Source organism: Typopeltis vanoorti, chromosome 4, assembly GCF_054136105.1.
Source record: "Typopeltis vanoorti isolate ZY-2024b chromosome 4, IOZ_Tvanoo_1.0, whole genome shotgun sequence".
NCBI classification, from domain to species: domain Eukaryota; kingdom Metazoa; phylum Arthropoda; class Arachnida; order Uropygi; family Thelyphonidae; genus Typopeltis; species Typopeltis vanoorti.
The window spans coordinates 71,604,080-71,627,125 of NC_143552.1; the positions used below are offsets into that span (position 1 = coordinate 71,604,080).

At 35.1% G+C, this 23,046-nt stretch overlaps 1 protein-coding gene across 2 annotated transcripts in view; it reads left to right on the forward strand.

Annotated features, from left to right (window-relative positions):
* The window catches only part of LOC150107400 (kelch-like protein 5), a 270,095-nt gene extending 249,447 nt beyond the window's left edge, over nucleotides 1–20,648 (forward strand). For both annotated transcript variants that reach the window (XM_090391266.1, XM_090391267.1), the window contains 2 exons: nucleotides 902–1,073; nucleotides 20,178–20,648. In XM_090391266.1, coding sequence (XP_090247392.1) covers nucleotides 902–1,073; nucleotides 20,178–20,249 — 244 coding nt within the window. In that variant the 3' untranslated portion in view covers nucleotides 20,250–20,648. The remainder of the gene's footprint in view (nucleotides 1–901; nucleotides 1,074–20,177) is intronic.
* Nucleotides 20,649–23,046: the final 2,398 nt, after the last annotated feature.

Genomic DNA, 23,046 nt, shown 5'->3' on the forward strand with positions numbered 1-23,046 from the left:
GCTCTAGTACCTCCTCTTCATACACCTAAGTTTCTTCTTCTACTGTAGAGATAACATTGAGGTCAAAGTTGCATACACCAAGTTGATAACTTTTAGCAAAATGGCACTCATTAGTTGAACAATTAATCGAACAATGTGATCAGCTAATTATTATCAAATATCCATACCATCCATCCATGTTTGTTCAATATTTGGGTGGATAATAAAAGGGTGCATCATGGAATAGTATGGATTGAACATTGGTAAGAAACTCCAGTTGGTTTCCATACTTTTTTATACACCAGAGATTTCCAAACATTTATACCTTGTGCCTGCTTAAAATATTTTGTAAATTTCATCTTTCAGTGCAAATAAATAGATTTGATGTTAAATTAGCTATGAGTATACATATTCTGCAATATAAAGCTCAATATAAACTTTTTTAAATATAAAGAATTGCTACAAATAGTTGACTTCTTGAAACTTTTATTGTCAGTGAATTTAAATTTTAAAAATACATTTGAAGTGTTTATAAGAATATATATTGGCATTTACTTTTTAAAATCACTGAGGCTCTGAGTTTAAATTTTACTACTGTTAAGGCAACTAAATTATCTCAATGAAGCAAAGGATCTTAAAAATGTTTCTCTCTCTCTCTCTCTCTATATATATATATCCATTAAAAAAAAAGTGTTTCTTCTTAATAGCATCCCCCCCCCCCCTAGGGATAGAGAGATCCCACTGTGGAAATTTCTAGCTTTGAACATTTAACGATCCTGTTAAATAGGTTCACTTGCATTTTAAATATCACTTGTTTCAGTTATTTACTGCACAACAGAAATACTTTAACCTTTTGGTACTTCAAATATTGTCAATTGTTGTTATTCATGTTTGTTTGATCTTCAGCTATTATAATTTACAGATTTGATCCCAAAACAGATACGTGGACATCTGTGGCACCAATGAGTATAGGAAGGGATGCAATAGGTATGTGTTTGTTGGGTGATCGGCTGTTTGCTGTTGGGGGTTATGATGGACAGTCTTATCTTAGTCTAGTAGAAGCATATGATCCCCAAAGTAATGATTGGGAGCAGGTAATATGTTTCTTTCTTTCAAAATTATTTTTTCAGTTACAATAGAATTATCATTGCTATCAAAATGAGATCATCAACAGATCATCATAATGTGATTTATCACAAAGTCAAAAAGTGATGAATTATATACCGTGATTTCTTTCAAAGGAATAAAATTCATTTGAGAGAGTCTGAAAAAAAAAGCTTCTGTTTCCTTCTCTAATTCTATACATAGTTGTGGTAATGAAAGGATATATTATTAGAGAGTAAAATCACTCTATATAATAAAATTCCTCTATGAATCATTCTTTTCTTTATTCATCAGAGTGTTATCCCCAATGAAGTCAAGAAACCAGTGAACCAACACAATTGAGAGCCTATCAGATGTTAAAGGTATACCTTAACTCCTGTCACATTCTGCATTTCTAATCAGCTACAGTGTTCTTAAATGTCAGAGGTATAGTTTTTGCCTTTGTTTTGTTAGGGGTTAGTTATTTTTGAAGGGAAAGAGAACTTTTCCTGAAGAACCCTTTGGGTTGTCTACCCTTCAGTTAAGACACCTTATTATCTCCTGATTCTTCTTATGCACATGATCAGGTTTTATGCTAGGCTCAGATGTAGGTTCTCCAGTCTTTAGACAACTCATAACCATTGAATGCAGGGCATTGGTTACAGGCAACCTGATCATATGCTAGATAACTAATAATTAAGGAAATGACAGCGTACACTAGAAATATAAATTAAATCAACTTTAATATATACTTTCCGATATTTCGGCAACGTCACGTTGCCATCTTCTTGGGAACTTAAAATGGATGCATTTTTGGATGCATGAGACTGCCCCAAATTTGGGAAACATTTATCAGAAAAACTTCAGCCCAAAGGCCAAGAACTACCAATATAGCCCGCTAGGGGGCACCATCAGGACTTTAGGAAAACGGTAGCTTCCTCACTTCGTTTCTCATTTGCTGTTATTTAGTACTTGCATGCACTTGTCTTTATTTTAAGTTCCCAAGAAGATGGCAACGTGACGTTGCCGAAATATCGGAAAGTATATATATTAAAGTTGATTTAATTTATATTTCTAGTGTACGCTGTCAATTCCTTAATTATTAGTTATCATGTTTAACCAGCGTATAAGCCTTTCTACAAGAATTACTGATCATATGCTCTGCTGTTCTTCCCTGATTTCACTGCATATTCCAGCTCCTCTTTGGTTGACAAAGTACCTTTATTACAGAGATTTCTCAAGAATGGGAATGAGACAAGTCCTTTTCCATCCAAAAGGTGCCTTTAATATCATCCATCTGTTTGCACCTTTGAGATGCTGTAGTCATATTGAAATCTTTTGTCATGACTCTGCTAAATACATTTGCAGAATATTATCCTGTATAATGAGACATGTGATTGTGTAATTATAGAAACTCCACATGTACCTCACTAGAAACTTATTTATCATGCAAATGTTTCATTTTGTTTATTGTAAGACATCATCAGTGTGAGCAAAGAACAACTGTAAGGAATTTGACCAGAAGAACAGTAGACCACATGCATTAAATTAGAATCCCTCTATACATGCGGTCTTATGTTTCTTAGTTGAAACTATTGGGCTGAAAATTATCATTTTCAGTCCTTTGAATATTCTCACATTCAAAGAAAGTGCTGAAACTCTACTTCATTAAACAAACACTAATAACAACAACTGTCTCACAATCCTTAAAGTTTGGGAAATTGTCATCCTCAATTGTATTAAATAAGTTGTATTGTAAATTTATTTTAATTATCATTTTCAGCCCAATAGTTTTTAATTTAAGAAACACATAATTGCAGATATAGAGGGATTCTAATTTAATGCATTTACTCTACTGTCTTGTGTTCAAATTCCTTACTATTCTTCACTCACACTGATTATATCTTATGAGAAACAAGATGGCAATATTTATACAATAAGTAATATTCTACTGTGGTAAATGTATGATTGTATAATTTGCATGAGAGAGCTTTTGCTCTAGTTCAAACATGTCAGCTGTGTAAAAGTGAAAAACAAGTTCCAAAAATATGGACTTGGATTTCTCCAGCATGATTCTGGGAAAAATCAAGTCTCCATCCCCCATAGTCTAAAGAAACAGTGAATACATCTATATATAAAAATAATCATAATCCAATTATGATTCCTTTTACAATTATTTCTCTATGTTAATATATTATTAGTTTTGGTTTCGTAATACATACATTGGCACTTGCAATGCGCTTGTTATTGATGTTATTATTGTCAAAATGAAATGTAAACCATTTGAAAATTGATGTACTTACTAGATCCTGATAGTTCTGTTACTTTAATTTTTTATTGTAATTTAAAATTGTCAGACATTCTCATTACGCTAACGGAGACAATGTCAGCCATTATACGTAATTTCTAGCTTGGTATTTACATGGAGTGCACATAATTGCCAAGGAGATTGATGGGTGATTGACAGCTGAGAGAGAGAGCGTTCGGTATCAGGGGGTAATGAAGAAAACAAGAGAGAGAGCTAATGGAAATTTGAGAAAGGCAACCAGAGAATTGTTCTTAGGAAGTTTTTAAGTTTTATGTGACAGTTGGGAGAATATTAATAGAAGATTCTGAAAAGGAATTGTGAACTGCGAGTCTTGAGACTGTCAACAAGTATTTAGTAAATAAAAGAAGATATTGCAGTCGACATTCTAATTGAGTGTTCAAGGAAACTCTGAATGGAAAGTTTCATCTTCTGTTTTAAGGACACCAGATTACTATGGAAAAAGCAATTAGTAAAATTTCAAACTGTAAAGTGGCTTAACATGAGGAGCTCAACTTAGATATGTTGTTTATGAAGTAGTAGAAGAAACTTCTTTCTCTGGTACAAAAATTGGTAAATTGTGCATCAAATAGAACTGCAAGAGTTAAGAATATTTATACTTCAGTGAGACAGGAGGAATAATATTGTATGCTACATAAGGGAAATAAAAAAGGATCTCATGGAAAAGAGGAAGAAGAAAATTTTATATTTTCGGAAAGGGCCTGACTCTTTTGAACATATTTTGTGGTTGTGAAAACAAGTTGTTTAGTCTGGTAGACATGATTAAGCATATGTCAAACAATCCAATAATAGAATGAGTCAGAGAATGAATGATTTTAATATTTTTGGATAAGAAAATCTCTAAAGTGTAGATTTATTTTAGAAGGCCTTGGATTCAGTTATTTTTGTAGTTATATAATTTTATTTAAAGTGTATATATTGTTTTAGTTTCATTAAATGTACCATATTTTTTGGACAATAAGACGCACCTTTTTACATAGAGAAATCGACTTAGAATTGGGATGCGTCTTATGGTTCAAAGATAGGCGATACTGAGTAAGTCTTGGATTCCCATGTTTTTGATGGTAGCTAAACATATGTCTCCCTGCATATGTGGGAATCCCAGATTTACATACAAAAACTTTACTGGCATCAATAGTAGTTAGTGTATGTGGTTTTCAACGGACGAGACAATTATTAAGTCTTTTAAAATGTGCGGCATGAGTAAGGCAATGGATGCCACTGAAGATGACTTAGTTTTTGAAGAAAATGAAACAATAGTTCAGACAATAATATGAAAAGTTACAGTAACGAGACGAGTGAGGACGAACTGAATGCTGCTGGTACAAGTTATGGTAGTAATAAATGAAATGTAAGTTTTGTGAATATTTTTATATAATTTATTTATTTTTCTAAAAATTGTCTCATAAATTTGGGGTGTGTCCTATCGTTCGAAAAATATGGTATATATTTTTTAATTTGGTCTCAAGTCAATAATTTTCCGGTTTTTAAAAGAAATAGTTAAAAGTCATTGCACCAATCGGAATTGAACCCTTGTGTAATTAATAAACACTCAGAGTAAAAATCTCTTTTACAGAAATGAATGAAATTTTACATATACCCAACACATAAGAAAGGCTTATGTGTTGGCATTACATGCTAGTTTGTTTAGTGATATTGATTCACAGCACAGAATGATAAGAAAATAATTAACATTTATTAACTTATTAGTTGATGTTTCGCTGGTATTGTATCCAGCATCTTCAGAGCACAAGAACAATTTGTCACAGTACACAAAACAACAACAATTTGGTATATAACGTGAGACTTGTTTAAAAAAATTTTAATGAACAACACAAGGAACTAAAATCCTAAAAGAGAGAGAGAGAGAAAAAACAAGTATTAATTAGATCTTAAAATGACTTCTTCCAGATTTTTGGTAAATTGATACAGCCATACTTGTTGAAGTTTGGAGTATGTTTTAAAGCTGCTGCAGATTCCAAAGACAATCTCTCTGACTTATAATGACTTCTGCGTAGCACTGTTGTTTTCTTTCATTTGATCCTGTGTGAAGGGATATTCAAGGCATGGTCTGCTAGACTCAACATGCCATAATGATAAGCCGAAGTATTCTTTATATTCTACAAGGCAGACATCATCAATAGTTCTTCCTTTCTGTCCGTAGTAAGTCAGGTCATTTCATATACTCCTGGATGAGATAAAGAAGAGAGTTTTTCCTTAAGTGAACAGATGAGAGTTGCCAGTTTGACATATAGTTTAAATATGGTACATAGTTGATATTTATTAAGCACTCTAGATATCTTTACAGATATGCCTTGAATGTATTGGATGGTAACAATTTTGCTGCAGTCCTGTGGAATAGGCAGTGGAGGGATTTATGAGGAATATTTAGTATTTATTCTGTTCTATGGGGATTATAGCCGTTGTCTAAGAAAGTATGACACAAGTAAGTGAGCTCATTGGTAAGAACATTGTCATCAGAACAGATAGCTTTGGCTCTGTGAGTTAGTGTTTTTACATATACTCATATCATCATCCAGTACTATTGCACTGGATGATGTGTGAATGTTTGTGCAAATATCATCCTGTATGTGTTTGTTTTCTATAAGCAGAAAAAGATAATGAGCCATCAGGAAGCTGTGTGATTAGTGTATCTAGGAAGGTCAGACAGTCATTAGCTTCCCGTTCCATTGTGAAGTGGATTTTAGGGTTTTGCTATTTAAATGCACTAAAAATGTATCTGGTATATCTGGACCATGTGGCCAAATAGCAAACACATCATCAACATAGCACAGCCAAACCACTGGTTTGAGAGGGGTTGTATTCCTAGCTAGGTTTTCTAAGTGTTCTATGTAGAAATTGGCTATATGGGGAGCCCATTTCTGTCCCATCTAGTTGTTTGTATATCTTCCCTTTCCATGCAAAATAACCTACATGTACTGTAAATTTAAATTCAAATATATCTGGGGGAAATGTGACTTCAGCAAATCAAGGGTGTCAGTTAATGCAGGGGTCGCCAAACGTCTTTGCCCGTCGACCCCTTCAAGAGATTCTTGACTTTCTATCGAACCACTCTAGTTTACTATTACGTAATTTTAATATTACCTAACATGTATGTTGGTGAATTTTGGAACTTTAATGCTCACTTGTATGTCGATGCGCAAAAATGAGACTTGGTTCGAATACATGTAAGTATAAGTAAATAAGCAACCGCGCACGTGTTGCAATATCACTCCTGCCGCGCCAGCCGGGCAGGAACCACTAACATCCATTTATTGGTAAATACGTCATTTTGACCTACTTGATTGGCCTCCATACCCCAACTCAACATCACCAGAGTTAAAGATCGGTACTATCAACATAAGAAGCCTGAATGGCAAAGAAATGGAGCTAGCTGAGGAATTAGATAAGTACCAGATCGACAAAATAGGGGTGACTGAAACAAAAAAGACAAAAACTGGTGAGATCTTTCTGAGCAATAAATACAAAATGTTATATTCAGGCAATGACAATCAAGGAAAAGAAGGAGTAGCCATAATATTCAACACAAAATACGAGGCTAATCTTCTTGAATGGCAGTCAGTCTCTGGACAATGAGACTTATTTGTGCCTATGGTCCCACAGAAGGTTCTACTAAGGTAGAAGTGGAGGAATTTTTTTCAGGCTTTAGAAAAAGCAACTGACACAATGAAAAAGGAAAAGTTAGTCCTTGTTGGGGATCTAAATAGCAAAGTAGGAAATGATTGTGAGACACAAAAATATTTTGGGAAAATTTGGAGAAAAGAGCAAAGCTAATAATAATGGCAAATATCTGTTAGATTTCTGCTCAGAACATGCACTGGTTATTACTAACACCATGTTCTAACATAAAAATGTGCACAAATTCACATGGAGAGAAGAGGCAAGGAATAAGAAAAGTCTCATTGACTATGTTATTGTTAATACTGATGTTTTCTCCCTGCAGGACACCAGAGTGTACAGAGGATTTGAAATTGGAAGTGATCACTATTTAGTCTTGAGCAGGATAAAATTGAATTTCATATTGAAAAGAATAACATGTAAGAAAGTTTTAAAGCGAATAAAAGTTGAGTAGCTCTCAGATGTGAACTGTAGACTAAAATACAGAAAGATTATTGAAAAGAAAATGAAAGAGTTTGAGAACAGGAATCAAACCTTGGAGATTCATTGGCAAACTCTGAAGAAAACATTGATTGATTCTGCCAGAGAGGCATGTGGTGAGGTTGTGTGCAAGGATAAAAAAATCAGAACTCCCTGGTGGACACAGGAAGTTAAAGAGGCAGTGAAGGAAAAGAAGAAAGCATATCAAAAGTTCCCTGTCAAATAAGTCAGCTTGTGCTCTTAGAGAATACAGAGACAAATGAAAGAATGCTAAACACCGTGTAAAACTAGCTAAACAAAAGTCATGGGAGGACTTTGGCAAGAATATAGAAAATAAATATCAAGAAGGTGGCAAAATATTCTGGAGGTTGTTGAAGAAGCTTAGGAATGGAGGAAAGCGTGCTGTAAAAGGAGTTAGAGATGATAAAGGTGACATGAAAATGGGAGAAAAAGATATCCTTGAAGTATGGAGTAATTACTTTGAAAAACTGTTAAATGAAACCAGCAGTGATGACAGTACAGTGGTAAAAAACACTGACCAGGCATGCAGTCAGGAATACATATCCATACTTGAAGTAGAAAAAGCCATCAAAGGCTTGAAATGTGGAAAGGCAGCAGGAGTAGATGATATTCGACCAGAAATGCTGAAGTATGGTGGTATAAGAGTCTTACAGTGGCTACACCGCATAGTTCAGAAAACCTGGACAGAGGGACGATTCCCAACAACTGGAGTAGAGCTCTCATAGTACCCATATATAAAAAGGGAAATAAAACTGAATGTGAGAATTACAGAGGTATTTCTCTACTGAGTGTTCCTGGCAAGATTTATGCAAGTATACTTGAGAAATGGTTGAGAAGAATTGTGGAAGAAAAGCTTGATGAAGAACAAGCTGGATTCAGGCCAAATAGAGGCTGTCAGGATCAGATCTTCACTTTACTACAGATAGTCGAGAAAGCATGGGAACATAACAGATCTGTATTTAAGTTTTGTCGATTTGGAAAAGGCATATGACAAGGTGCCAAGAGAGAAGCTGTTCAATACGCTACAGTTATATGGTGTCAATTGGGCATTATATCAAGCAGTACTTAGTCTTTATTTGAGTTGTAAGTCAGCAGTTAGAATTGAAGGAAGTACAGGAAGATGGTTTAATGTTAAATCTGGTGTGAGACAAGGATGTACATTTTATCCTCTGTTATTCATTATCTATATGGATCACATTATGAAGGAAAGTGGTATTAAACATGATATCAAAATTGGAGATGTTAATGTCAGCTCTTTGCTTTATGCGGATGATGTTATACTTATCAATAAATCTGCTACAAGTCTGCAAGATTCTCTGACTAAATTGAATAGCTGTTGTAATAGATGTAGTATGAAGATCAGCAATAAAAAGGCAAAGACAATGAAAATAGGCGGAATCATTGAAAATGTCAACTGTGTTGTGAATGGAGAACCTGTTGGAACAAGTAAAACATTTCAGCTACTTAGGCACAATTTTTACTGAAGATGGTAAATTAAATATAGAAATAGAGAACAGAATCAGCAAAGCTGGTATGGTGGGAAGTCAATTGAATAAATTCATATGGAATAAGTGAGAAATTAGTCGGAACACTAAATTAGCTGTATACAAGACAGTGTTCAAACCAGTTTTGACTTATGGATCTGAGAGCTGGGTCAGAAGTAAAACACTTGACCAAAGACTAGAGACGCATATATGAGAGTCCTGAGAAAGATTATAGGTGTGAACAGATGGCATCAATGGCAATATCATATTAAAAACGAGGATATTAGGAAAGAACTTGACATTGTCAACATCCAGGAATGCGTTAGCAGAGCTAATCTCAGGTGGTATGGTCACTTAAACAGAATGGGCAAAGAAAGATTAGCAAAACAAGTGTTCTCTGCCAGGTTGGCAGCAAAACGACCCAGAGGAAGACCAAGATATAGGTGGATTGATACGGTACAAAGTGCCTTAGACGGTAGAAATATAAGATCTGATAATGTTGGTGTCTTGACAATTAACAGACTGATTTGGAGGAAAATTGTAGATAGGAAGTTAGTAATGATGTAATTTTTTTCATGTAGTACTATCATATCCTGTACACCCCTTGAGGGTGCATGGCAGGAATTTGATGATGATGATGAACTATTTTCATGACCTTGCTCCATCTTACAGGTCCTATTCATGTCTCACTGTTCCCACGATTCACTCTTAATTGTGTTGTCATTCAGGATGGAGGTAATCCAAGTTAACCGAATTAAATATTACCCATACAATGATGTCTTATATTTTTATATCGACCACTGAGTTAATGGTACATTGGTAAATAGTAAAGTAATATCAAAACTGATCATTATTTCTGAATTTAACTTTTTATGATATGGTTTTCTGATACACTTTTTAGGTGAACTTGTAATTTAGCTAAATGTTTAGCAAGTTTGTATGTGGGACTGTTTATCCACAATTGGGCATAGTGGTATGTATCTTGTTTGTGAATTTTTGGTGCTCCATATACTCTGGGTGTTTTAACATGAAGAGACTTGAGTTTGTTAACCATTTCTTTTGAGCAGGAAGTGACTGTCTTCAATAATTTGCAAACTTGATTCTTTTAAGATTCAATAGGATCACAATCTATAATTTGGTATGTAGAATGATCTTGTAAAAGTATATGTATCCATAAAATCGATATATATATACTTAATATCCTGAACAGAGTTGATGGAGTTAGTTTCTTAGAAATTTTACCTAAGTAGGAGATTGTTACTGACCATCTATACTTCTGAAAAAGTCCAAGAATCCGAGACTGATGAAAGCAAACTTTTAAATGGTCAGAATTGCTATACCCTATGTGGAAAAAAGTGTCCAGACACCCCATTCTGCAACAAAAAAATGGAATATTGCAATAGGTCACGTATGCCAGAATTCCTTTAAAACTGCAGGTGAGTTCCTCAGATGTCATAGACTGCTGTATATCATCTACTCACGAGACATGGCCATGCATATGAACGGCCGTGCATGCGATTGCAGAAAAATTGCAACACGGTAAACTGTTCAAGACGTTATTAGTAAATGGAAATGTGAGAGACTGCCAGGAAGGCCACGTAAATTGACAGAAAGGGACAATAGAGCTCTGAAACATGTCATCTGAGTGATGGCTTTCCTCTGCAAATCATCAAGGAATTGCATGAGTCAACGGGGGGGGGGGACCATTTGTAAGGAACTTGACAAGTTAAATTTCCATGGCCGAGCTGCTGCATACAAGCCATTAATAACTCATATGAATGCGAGTAAGCGACTTGCTTGGTGCAAAGAATATTGTCGATGGACCCTACACCAGTGGAAACAAGTAGTGTGGAGTGACGAATCATTATTATGTAACACTTCCAGGGAGTCGAAAGACTCATCGAGGGAGAGTGTGGTAATAGCATCGAACGATTGATCCCCTTCCAGCTACCAACTGCACTCAAATCATGCTGCACTGTTTTTAAATCTGTTGGTCATTGCTGGGTGTGGCATATGCCAGGCGAACAGTATCTGCCAGTACGTGTCATCCCAACTGTTGCATTTGGTGATGGCAGTCATTTTCTGGGGATTGTTTCTCGTGGTATGGACTCAGACTGTTGGTTATTGTGGATGGAAACATAAACATCATGAAGTACAATACATACTAATGTTGCGTCCTCACTTTTCTTATATTTCTTCATTCCTTAATTCAACACTTTCTATTAGAACCTTAATTATGTTTCATTAACTCTTTCATTTATGCAATCTCTACATTTACTTTGGGCCATTATCAACTTTAAGGATATTGCATGTGGGTAAAAGACAAAGAGATTCCCAATAGACAATTGCAATTCCTTTGTTTCAGTGCTGGTTCTTTCTTCGATTCAGGGAAAATTTATATTATACTGCGCCACCCTGAATCCTAGATTTTTGAACAATGAAAATCAAAGAACCAGAACTTAGCATAGCACACTATCCTTAATTTCTTAAACTATATAAAGCAGTTTAAATCTCATCTATCTCTAACTTAATTTGCAGTTGTTGCCTCCCTTATAAATTACCTCCTGTCGTGGTTCGATTATTTATGAGCGGTGCCATAGAAAATGAAATCAGGCAAGTCAACTATTGAATTAAAGAAAACATTTAATTACACTCTAGTCAGATTACACATCATGAATAAATTTTGGCACATGTTAGCTTCGATATTAATTTCAATGAAAAAACATAATTATCTAACCTTTCTTACTCTCTCTTGGCATGTATGAATATCAGTACAGTTAAAACATTCTATCAAAGGTAAATCATGAGCTTAAACTCCACAATACTAAAGGATATTCATTCATAGACATTAAAATTAACCCTAATTTCTTCATTCATGTCTCAGAGTTACACTGCCCTCTTAAACTATATCTCTAAAGTCCTTGCATAAAATCACAACCTTCTAAACTTAATGTCCAACTAAAAATTACAGTCTTTCTTCCTTTATACATTCACTAAACGGATTAAAGTTTCTACTTTACCAATTGCTGAGGAACCATTAGAATATCATACACATCACTATATAACATCACCTCCAGGTCCACTTTCCGTTCTGCTTGGTCTGCATTACCCCACTGAATGATCTGGACTGAATATATCTTCAGCAACGAAGACATGTGCTCGCTGTTTACTGGTCATCAGGCTCGGCAAGGCTTAGCTGTCTCTGCGGTAATCAGGAACTCAGCTCCGCTGGGCAAATCCTTAACCGGCGATCTCCCAAACATTCCTCGGCATTCTCCCACGATCTCTGCTTTGACGATCCCTTCAAGGAACGGGGATGAACATCGACAAGCGAAGAGGACAACTCAAGAAAAGGCAAGCCAAAAAGCTCTGAGCTGGCGCTGCTTCGCTTTTTAAATTCCGCACCAACACTTCTTTACTACGTCATTAAATTTCTCCCTCTTTGCTCACGTCACCGTACATCTCCCAGTACCTAGCGCCACAATCTCCCCTAGCATGCTCTTCAGTTGGGGGGGGGGGGGTATCACGTGCTCTCCTTCCACAGTGCACGTGTACTTGGAGTACATGTTTTGCTCCTGGCTATCGGTACTTAATCCGATTAGCCTTCTCTCAGTAATATACAAGTATTTATACAAATTTAGCAAAGTTTAAACAATGGACTATTCACAGTAAATACATTACAACACTATGGACAAATAAAAGGATTCTTAAATTATTGATGTTTCTGGTGATTTACAAGCAATTTTATCCGCCTGATATATCAGTATATGCCAAAATGTAAGATGCATGTTATGTTCTGAAGAAAATATAAATTAATACAGTTTCATTCAGAACTTAACACTAGACAATGCCGCACTACCTACACTTTACCAGTTTTACAGAGATGAGCCACTCTTGTTTCAGCACAACAATGAGCCATGCTATAAAGCACGCTCCATTTCGACATGGTTTTGAGGATATTGGTGTGCAGCATTTAGAGTGGCCAGCTCAAAGTCCCGACCTCAATTCTATAAAAGTCCTTTGGGATGAATGTGATCTAACCTGAATCTGATGAACTCGAACATCAGATTCAGGTTAGAATGACATGTCCAACTTCTGTGTCTGAACTGACTACTGCTTTGCAGGAGGAATGGAAAAGTATGCATGTGACTAGTTACTAGCATCTCATTGAAAGTGTGCCGACGAGAGTGCACAATGCAATTGTGGTCAAAGGTAGGCCAACTCCTTATTGATCGATTTTGCAATAAATGCAGTATTGTCTAAACAGCACTCATATGCAGACACTTTTTTCCACATAGGGTAGATTCTGTCCAAACATATGTCAAAAAAAAAAAAGTAAATGATATTTCACCATCATCTGTCAGAACAAGATATGGGCATGCTTATGGTGGAATCTACCATCCCTGTTAAGAGTCATATTTCCATCTATTTCCACAGCAGATTTTGCAGTGTGTCCATCCCCTTAAACTTCTTTTGGAGAATTTAAATGGTCATAAATTTAAATTGAAGAAGTATGCTTAAAATTAAAGAACAATCTAAGGAAAATAAAAAATTGTAAATCAACAGAAGACAGGATAGGGAGCATCTACTGAACTCTGAACTGTATAAATTTTCTTGAAAAAATTTCATCAGAGAAAAGATTATTAAAATTTTTAAATGCATATACAAGTGGAAAAATAAAATTAGTGGTATTATTTCTGGGAAAATTCCCATAAAATTAGTGGTTAAAATAGAGCATAAACTCTGATAGAGGAGTTACTTTATCAAATACATGCTACAAAGTGTATAGTAGAATAATTACTGAAAAGTTAAAAATATTAGTATTAAAATATCAAAATGATGCTCTATAGTGGATGCAGCATTTTGTTTAAAACTACTTATAGACAAAAGAAAATTTAATTTAGAAACTCATCTTCTTTTTATAATTACAAAAAGCATTTGATAAAGACATTTATTATTATTATCTGAAACCTCCATGTAGTTGAAGACTCACTGAGAGAGACCGTGAATTATTCACACTGGCTGTCATACCTTCTCTTAAACTCATTCATACAGAATGCATTCACTACTTCAACAGGCAAATTGTTCCACTCACTGCTATGTAAAAGAAAAAAAATAGCTCTAGCTCCTTTCATATAATGAAAAATTAATCAGTTGAAACTTATATCACCCTTTCACAAGTTTGTACACCTCTATCATATCACCTCTCATTCTCCTGATTATCAGTGTGTTCAGTCTACATGTTCTCAGTCTGTTATTATAATCCGTATTCCATAATTTAATCCTGATATCATCTCAATTACTCTTTTTTTGCGCCCTTCCCACAGCTGCTTTATCCCCTTTGAATGCCACCTAAGTGCTTTATTTCTAAACCAACTCTCAGATCCATAACTTAAAACTGGTTTGAACATTGTCTTGTATACCTATTTTGGTGATTTGGCTAAATTCTCAAGGGTCAAAGCTGTATAACTGAGAGGAGACCTCCACATAGCCTTTAAAGGAATGCGGAGAACCGACCAGGGCCTTCTGACCTAATGGCCAATCCTCACCTTCTCGTGGTGCACCCTGTTGAGTATCTACTTTGATACTGAACGAACGAGGATGGGCTGGCAATTTGGGATTTAGCCGACCAAATTGTATTCTTATTGGTTAAACCAAAATAAAAAAAAATGACGGTACAACATGACAAAATTTCATGCCGGCTGGGGCGTCGCCTGGTTAAACAAGGCCCCCATTGTTTTCGCCAGGGAACCAGGGCGAACAGCGAAAAGTCAGCTACTGGAACAAATCTGAAAACAAACCCCAATTCAACATCACCAGAGTTAAAGATCGGTACTATAAACATAAGAAGCCTGAATGGCAAAGAAATGGAGCTAGCTGACGAATTAGATAAGTACCAGATCGACATAATAGGGGTGACTGAAACAAAAATGACCAAAACTGGTGAGATCTTTCTGAGCAATAAATACAAAATGTTATATTCAGGCAATGACAATCAAGGAAAAGAAGGAGTAGCCATAGTATTCAACACAAAATACGAGGCTAATCTTCTTGAATGGCAGTCAGTCTCAAGTAGAGTAATGTGGGCAAATATGAGAATGGGGAACTGGACAATGAGACTTATTTGTGCCTATGGTCCCACAGAAGGTTCTACTAAGGTAGAAGTGGAGAAATTTTTTGACGCTCTAGAAAAAGCAACTGACATAATGAAAAAGGAAAAGTTGGTCCTTGTTGGGGATCTAAATAGCAGAGTAGGAAATGATTGTGAGACATACAAAAATATTTTGGGAACATTTGGAGAAAAGAGCAAAGCTAATAATAATGGCAAATATCTGTTGGATTTCTGCTCAGGACATGGACTGGTTATTACTAACACCATGTTCCAACATAAAAATGTGCACAAATTCACATGGAGAGAAGAGACTAGGAATAAGAAAAGTCTCATTGACTATGTTATTGTTGATAGTGATGTTTTCTCCCTGGTGCAGGACACCAGAGTGTACAGAGGATTTGAAATTGGAAGTGATCACTATTTAGTCTTGAGCAGGATAAAATTGAATTTCATATTGAAAAGAATAACATGTAAGAAAGTTTTAAAGCAAATAAAAGTTGAGCAGCTCTCAGATGTGAACTGTAGACTAAAATACAGAAAGATTATTGAAAAGAAAATGAAAGAGTTTGAGAACAGGAATCAAACCTTGGAGATTCAGTGGCAAACTCGGAAGAAAACATTGATTGATTCTGCCAGAGAGGCATGTGGTGAGGTTTGTGCAAGGATAAAAAAATCAGAACTCCCTGGTGGACACAGGAAGTTAAAGAGGCACTGAAGGAAAAGAAGAAAGCATATCAAAAGTTCCTGGCAAATAAGTCAGCTTTTACTCTTACAGAATACAGAGTCAAATGTAAGAAAGCTAAACAGTGTGTAAAACTAGCTAAACAAAAGTCATGGGAGGACTTTGGCAAGAATATAGAAAATAAATATCAAGAAGGTGGCATAATATTCTGGAGGTTGTTGAAGAAGCTTAGGAATGGAGGAAAGAGTGCTGTAAAAGGAGTTAGAGATGATAAAGGTGACATGAAAACAGGAGAAAAAGATATCCTTGAAGTATGGAGTAATTACTTTGAAAAACTGTTAAATGAAACAAGCAGTGATGACAGCACAGTGATAAAAAACACTGACCAGGCATGCAGTCAGGAATACACATCCATACTTGAAGTAGAAAAAGCCATCAAAGGCTTGAAATGTGGAAAGGCAGCAGGAGTAGATGATATTCGACCAGAAATGCTGAAGTTTGGTGGTATAAAAGTCTTACAGTGGCTGCACTACATAGTTCAGAAAGCCTGGACAGAGGGACAAATTCCCGATGATTGGAGTAGAGCTCTCATAGTACCCATATATAAAAAGGGAAATAAAACTGAATGTGAGAATTACAGAGGTATTTCCCTACTGAGTGTTCCTGGCAAGATCTATGCAAGTATACTTGAGAAATGGTTGAGAAGAATTGTGGAAGAAAAGCTTGGTGAAGAACAAGCTGGATTCAGGCCAAATAGAGGCTGTCAGGATCAGATCTTCACTTTACGACAAATAGTCGAGAAAGCATGGGAATATAACAAAGATCTGTATTTAAGTTTTGTCGATTTGGAAAAGGCATATGACAAGGTGCCAAGGGAGAAGCTATTCAATACGCTGCAGTTATATGGTGTCAATGGGGCATTATATCAAGCAATAAAAATATCAAATAAAAACTTAGTCTTTATTTGAGTTGTAAGTCAGCAGTTAGAATTGAAGGAAGTACAGGAAGATGGTTTAATGTTAAATCTGGTGTGAGACAAGGATGTACATTATCCCCTCTGTTATTCATTATCTATATGGATCACATTATGAAGGAAAGTGGTATTAAACCTGATATCCAAATTGGAGATGTTAATGTTAGCTCTTTGCTTTATGCGGATGATGTTATACTTCTAAATAAATCCGCTACAAGTCTGCAAGATTCTCTGACTAAATTGAATAGCTGTTGTAATAGATATGGTATGAAGGTCAGCATTAAAAAGACAAAGACAATGAAAATAGGTAGAATTGTTGAAAATGTCAAGTGCGTTGTGAACGGGGAACCTGTGGAACAAGTAAAACATTTCAGCTACTTAGGCATGATTTTTACTACAGAATCAGCAAAGCTGGTATGGTGGGAAGTCAATTGAATAAATTCATGTGGAATAAGAGAGAAATTAGTCGGAACACTAAATTAGCTGTATACAAGATAGTGTTCAAACCAGTTTTAACTTATGGACTTGAGAGCTGGGTCAGAAGTAAAACACTTGACCAAAGACTAGAGACCGCAGATATGAGAGTCCTGAGAAAGATTAGAGGCATGAACAGATGGCATCAATGGCAATATCATATTAAAAATGAGGATATTAGGAAAGAACTTGACATTGTCAGCATCCAGGAATGCATTAGCAGAGCTAATCTCAGGTGGTATGGTCACTTAAATAGAATGGGAGAGAAAAGATTAGCAAAACAAGTGTTTTCTGCCAGGTTGGCAGGAAAACGATCCAGAGGAAGACCAAGATATAGGTGGATTGATACGGTACAAAGTGCCTTAGACGATAGAAATATAATATCTGATAATGTTGGAGTCTTGACAAGTAACAGACTGATTTGGAGGAAAATTGTAGATAGGAAGTTAGTAATGATGTAATTTTTTCATGTAGTACTGTCATATCCTGTACACCCCTTGAGGGTACATGGCAGGAATTTGATGATGATGATGATGGCTAAATTCTCTGTTATTCCAAATAAATTTATTCATCTGACTCCTCACCATAACAACTTTGCTTATTTTGTTACTATTTCCAAATTTTAATTTGACATCTTCACTAAAAACTGTGCCTAAATAGCTGAACGATTTTACTTGTTCTATAGGTTCTCCTTTGAGAATGCACCTGAAGTTTTCTGTTCTGCCTATTTTCATAGTTTTAGTCTTTTTATTGCTGATTTTCATGCCAAATTTATTACACCTGTTATGCAATTTAGTTTGAGAACCCTAGACAACTTGCATTGGACACTAAATGTTTTATTTATTTTTTACCTATCCCATAAACCATGCTCTTGAAATTAAACATGGAAGGAACTTTCTCAACCCACTTCAGGCCTCATGAGTAGTTAGTGTAAGAGTTTCTCACACTAGGTGATGAAATTCATCTCCCACCTAAAGATATTTACAAATACCCATGTCGTCTTCCCCCAATAGGATTCGGATCCACAGCTTGTTAGTCAAAGAGTGGATACACTAATTACTCAGCTAATCTGGCTGGCCTTTGTGTGTGTGTGAGTGTGAGTGAGTGAGTGAATGACACAGTGTTTGCATCATGATTGACATTTGAATTTATAGCGTATTGTGGTATTCCAAGATTTTCAATGAAATAAGAAGGGAGAGGGTTAATTGAATTAATCATGTCCCCTAATTTTAAAAACTACCTGATACTGAATGCTTAAAATTTGAAATATTTTGAATGTATGGAAATTTTATTACTTTTTTAAAATATTTCTTAAAATAGACAATAATGCACATTCTTATATCATATTTTTTAACTGTATTTGTAACAGCATTTAAGTGTTGCCTGTTTGAAATTGTGTTGTTAATAATTTAGCTTTGATCTAGGTGATTCTTGAGACCTGAAATCAACATTTGTGTAATTTATAATGTATTTTTTTGTTGTTGTTTATTTACTGATTTTTATTCAAGTTACATTTAAGAAATGTAATGATAAAATTTTAGAGTAACAGAATGACACATTAGGTTCAGTTCAGTGTAGAATGGTGTTTGGAAAACACCATTCATATATTGCACTGAATAATTGTTACAGATCAGACATTGCAGAGCGTGGTATTAATAGCACTTGCCACAGAATCATTTTTTGGAATGATACTGAGTTGTTACACAGAAGTATCTAGGAATTCAAACATCTTTTTAAAGAAAGTGATAAAGTCCCTCTTCCCATCCTCAACATCATCGATGGACTATCTATGCCCAGAATATGAGAAACTGTTTTTTGTTTTTTATATTGATTGATCTCTTCCATCCCTTTAGGATGGGTAGAGTCCCCTAATGAGGGTTTACAATGAATTTAATGCGGTCGGTTCATCATTCCTTGCTGCATTCCATAAGAACAGTATTCATGACTGTAATCTGTGTGTGTTCATGGGACTGGTTTGCCTGTTCTGGGAGATGAAAAAAACTGAGTTTCTGGCTGAAAAAACCCCTACCTCCATATGAGACCAGTTAACTCGCACTTTGTTGAAAGAGACCAGATATAGGTGTGGACAGGAATCGAACCCAGGTTTTTCTGACCAAAGGGCTTTGTCTATACCGACTGAGCTAGGGAAGCACAACATATATATTGGATCCTAATATTTTATAACCCATCATTTACATACCTACTCATGAAAATATAACAGGTGAAAATAATTTTTTAAAGAAATAAAATATGAATTTATTTCTTTAATGCTTCCTGTTAGCTTTTTTAGTAGAACATTAAAGAAATAAATTCACAGGTGGTGGTGTTCATTGGATAGTTTGTTTACTAGAAGGGCAGAACTCCGTTTTGCCAGAGAAGAGAAAAGGATCTTACTGTTCTTTCCTGAGGCCAGCTAACTTAATCCCGTTGGAAAAAGGCTTAGAACACTTTTTTCTATATCACAAACAGGATTTGAAATTAAGCCTCTTTCCAAAGAAAGTGATGCATGACAAAACTAATTGACCATTAAGATGTCAAACAGAGATGGAGCAAATATGAAAAAGATTTGTATTCACTTACTGGATTCTGATGTTTGATTAAATTCTTTGATTCTGATAGTTGCAACTCTGCTTTTGCCTTTCTGTGCCTGTCTAGCAATTTATTCCCCCCCCCCCCCCAAAAAAAAAATCTGAAAAATAAATCTAAAATTACACCATTGAAAGTGAGTGCATTCTTTTCAGATGAGAGTTTCATAGCCATGAGATTAAACTTCATTTATATACAGTATAGGTAGTATTATTAATATTTATTGGTTTGAAAGAAATTGAAATGTTTTCATATTTTCTAACTTTGTTTATTAAATAGGTAAAGGAATCCATCGTTTCAGTTTTTTATATTATAGATTGTTTATTCTTAATTCATAGGTTGCACCATTAAAAAGTGGTCGAGCAGGAATGTGTGTAGTGGTTATCAAGAGTTTGCATTCTAATAACTGACAAGTGTCTTTTTTTTTTTTTTTTTTTTTTTTTTTTTTTTTTTTTTAAGAATGAAGTAAGACTAATTTTGTTGAAATCATCTGGATGTTTTATCATTCTGTGTTTATAGTTCTCACTGTCGAACATCATTTGGAACATGAGTATGTATTTGTGTACATCTTCAATTATTAGTGTCATGTATTTTTCTCTCTGTTATGAATACATATTAATTGTAAAATACTTTATAATTTCTCATGTATGCCATTTTTTTATGTGGTATTTTTCTTGCAGAGAAGATTATGGTGAAGCTGTTGTTGTTGGTATTTGACTTGCTATATTATTGTGATATATTATTTTGAGTTAGCACAAAACGTAACTGTGATCTATTTTTATTAGGGAAAAATTTTTATATGGTTTAATATTTTTAGTGGACCAATGTTGTGTAATAATATCTTTTATACTTCAGTTTAATATGGTCTGGTACCATATATTAAAAAATAAATAAAAAAAATTAAGTATTCCAAGACTTGAGTGTTAGTTGAAATCGTGTTGTTAAATGAGACACATTTGATTAGGAAGTTACATTAAACTTACTTGAATTCATGGTCAAAATTTCACTTGTCTGTATGAGATCACTCTGACAGTGTCATTAGCATAAAAGAGCCATGTACATAACTAGTGGTAAGATAATGAATATCAGTGGGCTCGCAGGTTATACTAGTTATCCTTATCTCATTACTAATTATGTCCAGCAACTATCTTAATTCAGAGCATTTTAATAATAAGGTGTGACACCTTTTGGCTACTCATATATGGAAATATGACTTCTGCTTTATTTCAACCTTGGTATCACCTCTGGGTCTGGCTCCCACTGATATAACCTCAATAAAGGTCGAAACCAGTCTGGGTAGTGACCTTCTCATAATTCATAGCATTATACATGTACATGAAGATATGTGCTTTGCATTATGGGATACTAAAGCAAGTGATGTGAAGTCATTAGCTTCTTTATATGAGTTTCCCAGTCCTGAAAATAGTTCAAGTGCAAACTTAGTTTGTTTACACTTGGATAAAGGATTAAACCAAGAATATAATTTCTTGGCATCTTTAACACTTTGACTGCCATGTGCATCAAGTGTGCCTCACACACACACACACTTTCTGCTAGAGCCATGTGATACATATCTGTTTCACAGGTTAACTTGTTATTATTCCCAGTGGCCTGTGAAGATGGGGAAAAAAATAGTATTGCGGCAGTTAACGTGTTAATTTATATGTCCAGCAGTACATAACTAGTAGCAAAGTAAGGAAACAGTGAGTCCTAAGTATGTTTTGGGTGCAGATTGAGCTTACCTCAGTCATGGGACTGGTAATCTGTACTTGTTTATGCTGCAGCAATTTCTGATAAAGATATGCTGAATTGTATTTATTTTTCTGGCATGAAGCGATAGTTCCTTGATTTTATGCAGAATGGTAAGGCTTTGTTCAACAAAACTGAATTTTTCTTGTAAAAGCAGATATTGTTTTGATGTTCTTCAGTTAGCAGTACTAGTATGCATGTTTAGAACATCCTTTCTGTGTATGTGTATACACATACATGTGCATATTAACGAAGACTGTAAGTTTTTGTATAAGCAAAAAATCCATCACTTTCCATTACTCATGTTCTATTGACAGCACACTACTTTTACACTTTAAAAACAGAGAACTTTTTTCTTTTAGTGCAATTAATTAATAGTTTTTCATAGTGTCAGTTATTCTTACCTTTATTTTACAATTGCAAATGATTCTACATTTTCTGTACTTTCATGTGTTCTTTTATTTGCAAATCATCATTTACAGACTTGAGACTGTCATGTCAGAATTTATAGAAGTAACTGACTACTTTATATTCATTCTTTCCTCAATAATTATACATTAATTTTTAGTACTCAGTTCTCTGTCAAGATTGCAGTAAGAATAGCATGAAAGCTTAATAATGTAAACTCACAAGAGAATATGACCAGCCTGGCTGGCCGAATGGTTAGCGTATCTGTTCCCCAGCCAAAAGGCTATGGGTTTGAATCCACCATGGGCATGGATGTTTGTGATTGTCCATGGAAATACTAGTGGTGGTGGTCGGCGATAGATGGCTTTGGTGTAGTTGCGTGGTTGATATAGTTGGTGGAGACAGAGTTGTAGAGCAGATGCCCTGCCACAATGAGTCTTTGGACTCCCTGGAGGTTGTAAAAATAATCATTTAAAATTCTGAATATTTTTACGAATTGTTTATGCTAGTATGTTTATTAGTTTTGGTTTCATAACATGCATTGTCGGCATTTGCGATATGCCCGTTATTGAAATTGTTTTGTCAAAGTGATATGTAAAGCAGTTAAAAATTTATGTACTTACCGGATTTTGAATAGTTGTGTTACTTTAAACAATCTTATTGTAGTTTAAAATATTAAGTTTTGTGTTTTGAAGAGACATCCTCATTACGCTAATGTAATCTACGTGTCAGCCATTATACCTAACTTCTTGCTTTCCATTTTCATGGAGTGCGCATGCTCGCCAAGAAGTTTGATGTGTGATTGACAGCTGACAAGAACAGTGTTCGGTATCAGCATAACGGGTATAAACAAAATAGCGTTCGGAAGGAAATAAGAACACAGGCCGGCGGTTAGATTCGGAGTAAATTGTGTTTTTTATGTGACAGTCAGAGGAATAGTATATTCCGAAAAAGGAATCGTGGAACTATCAAGTTTCAGAACAGACAAATTAAGAATTTGTCTGTTCTGGCTTCACTGCTCTGTCTTCCTCTCACTCTCTCTCTCTTTCC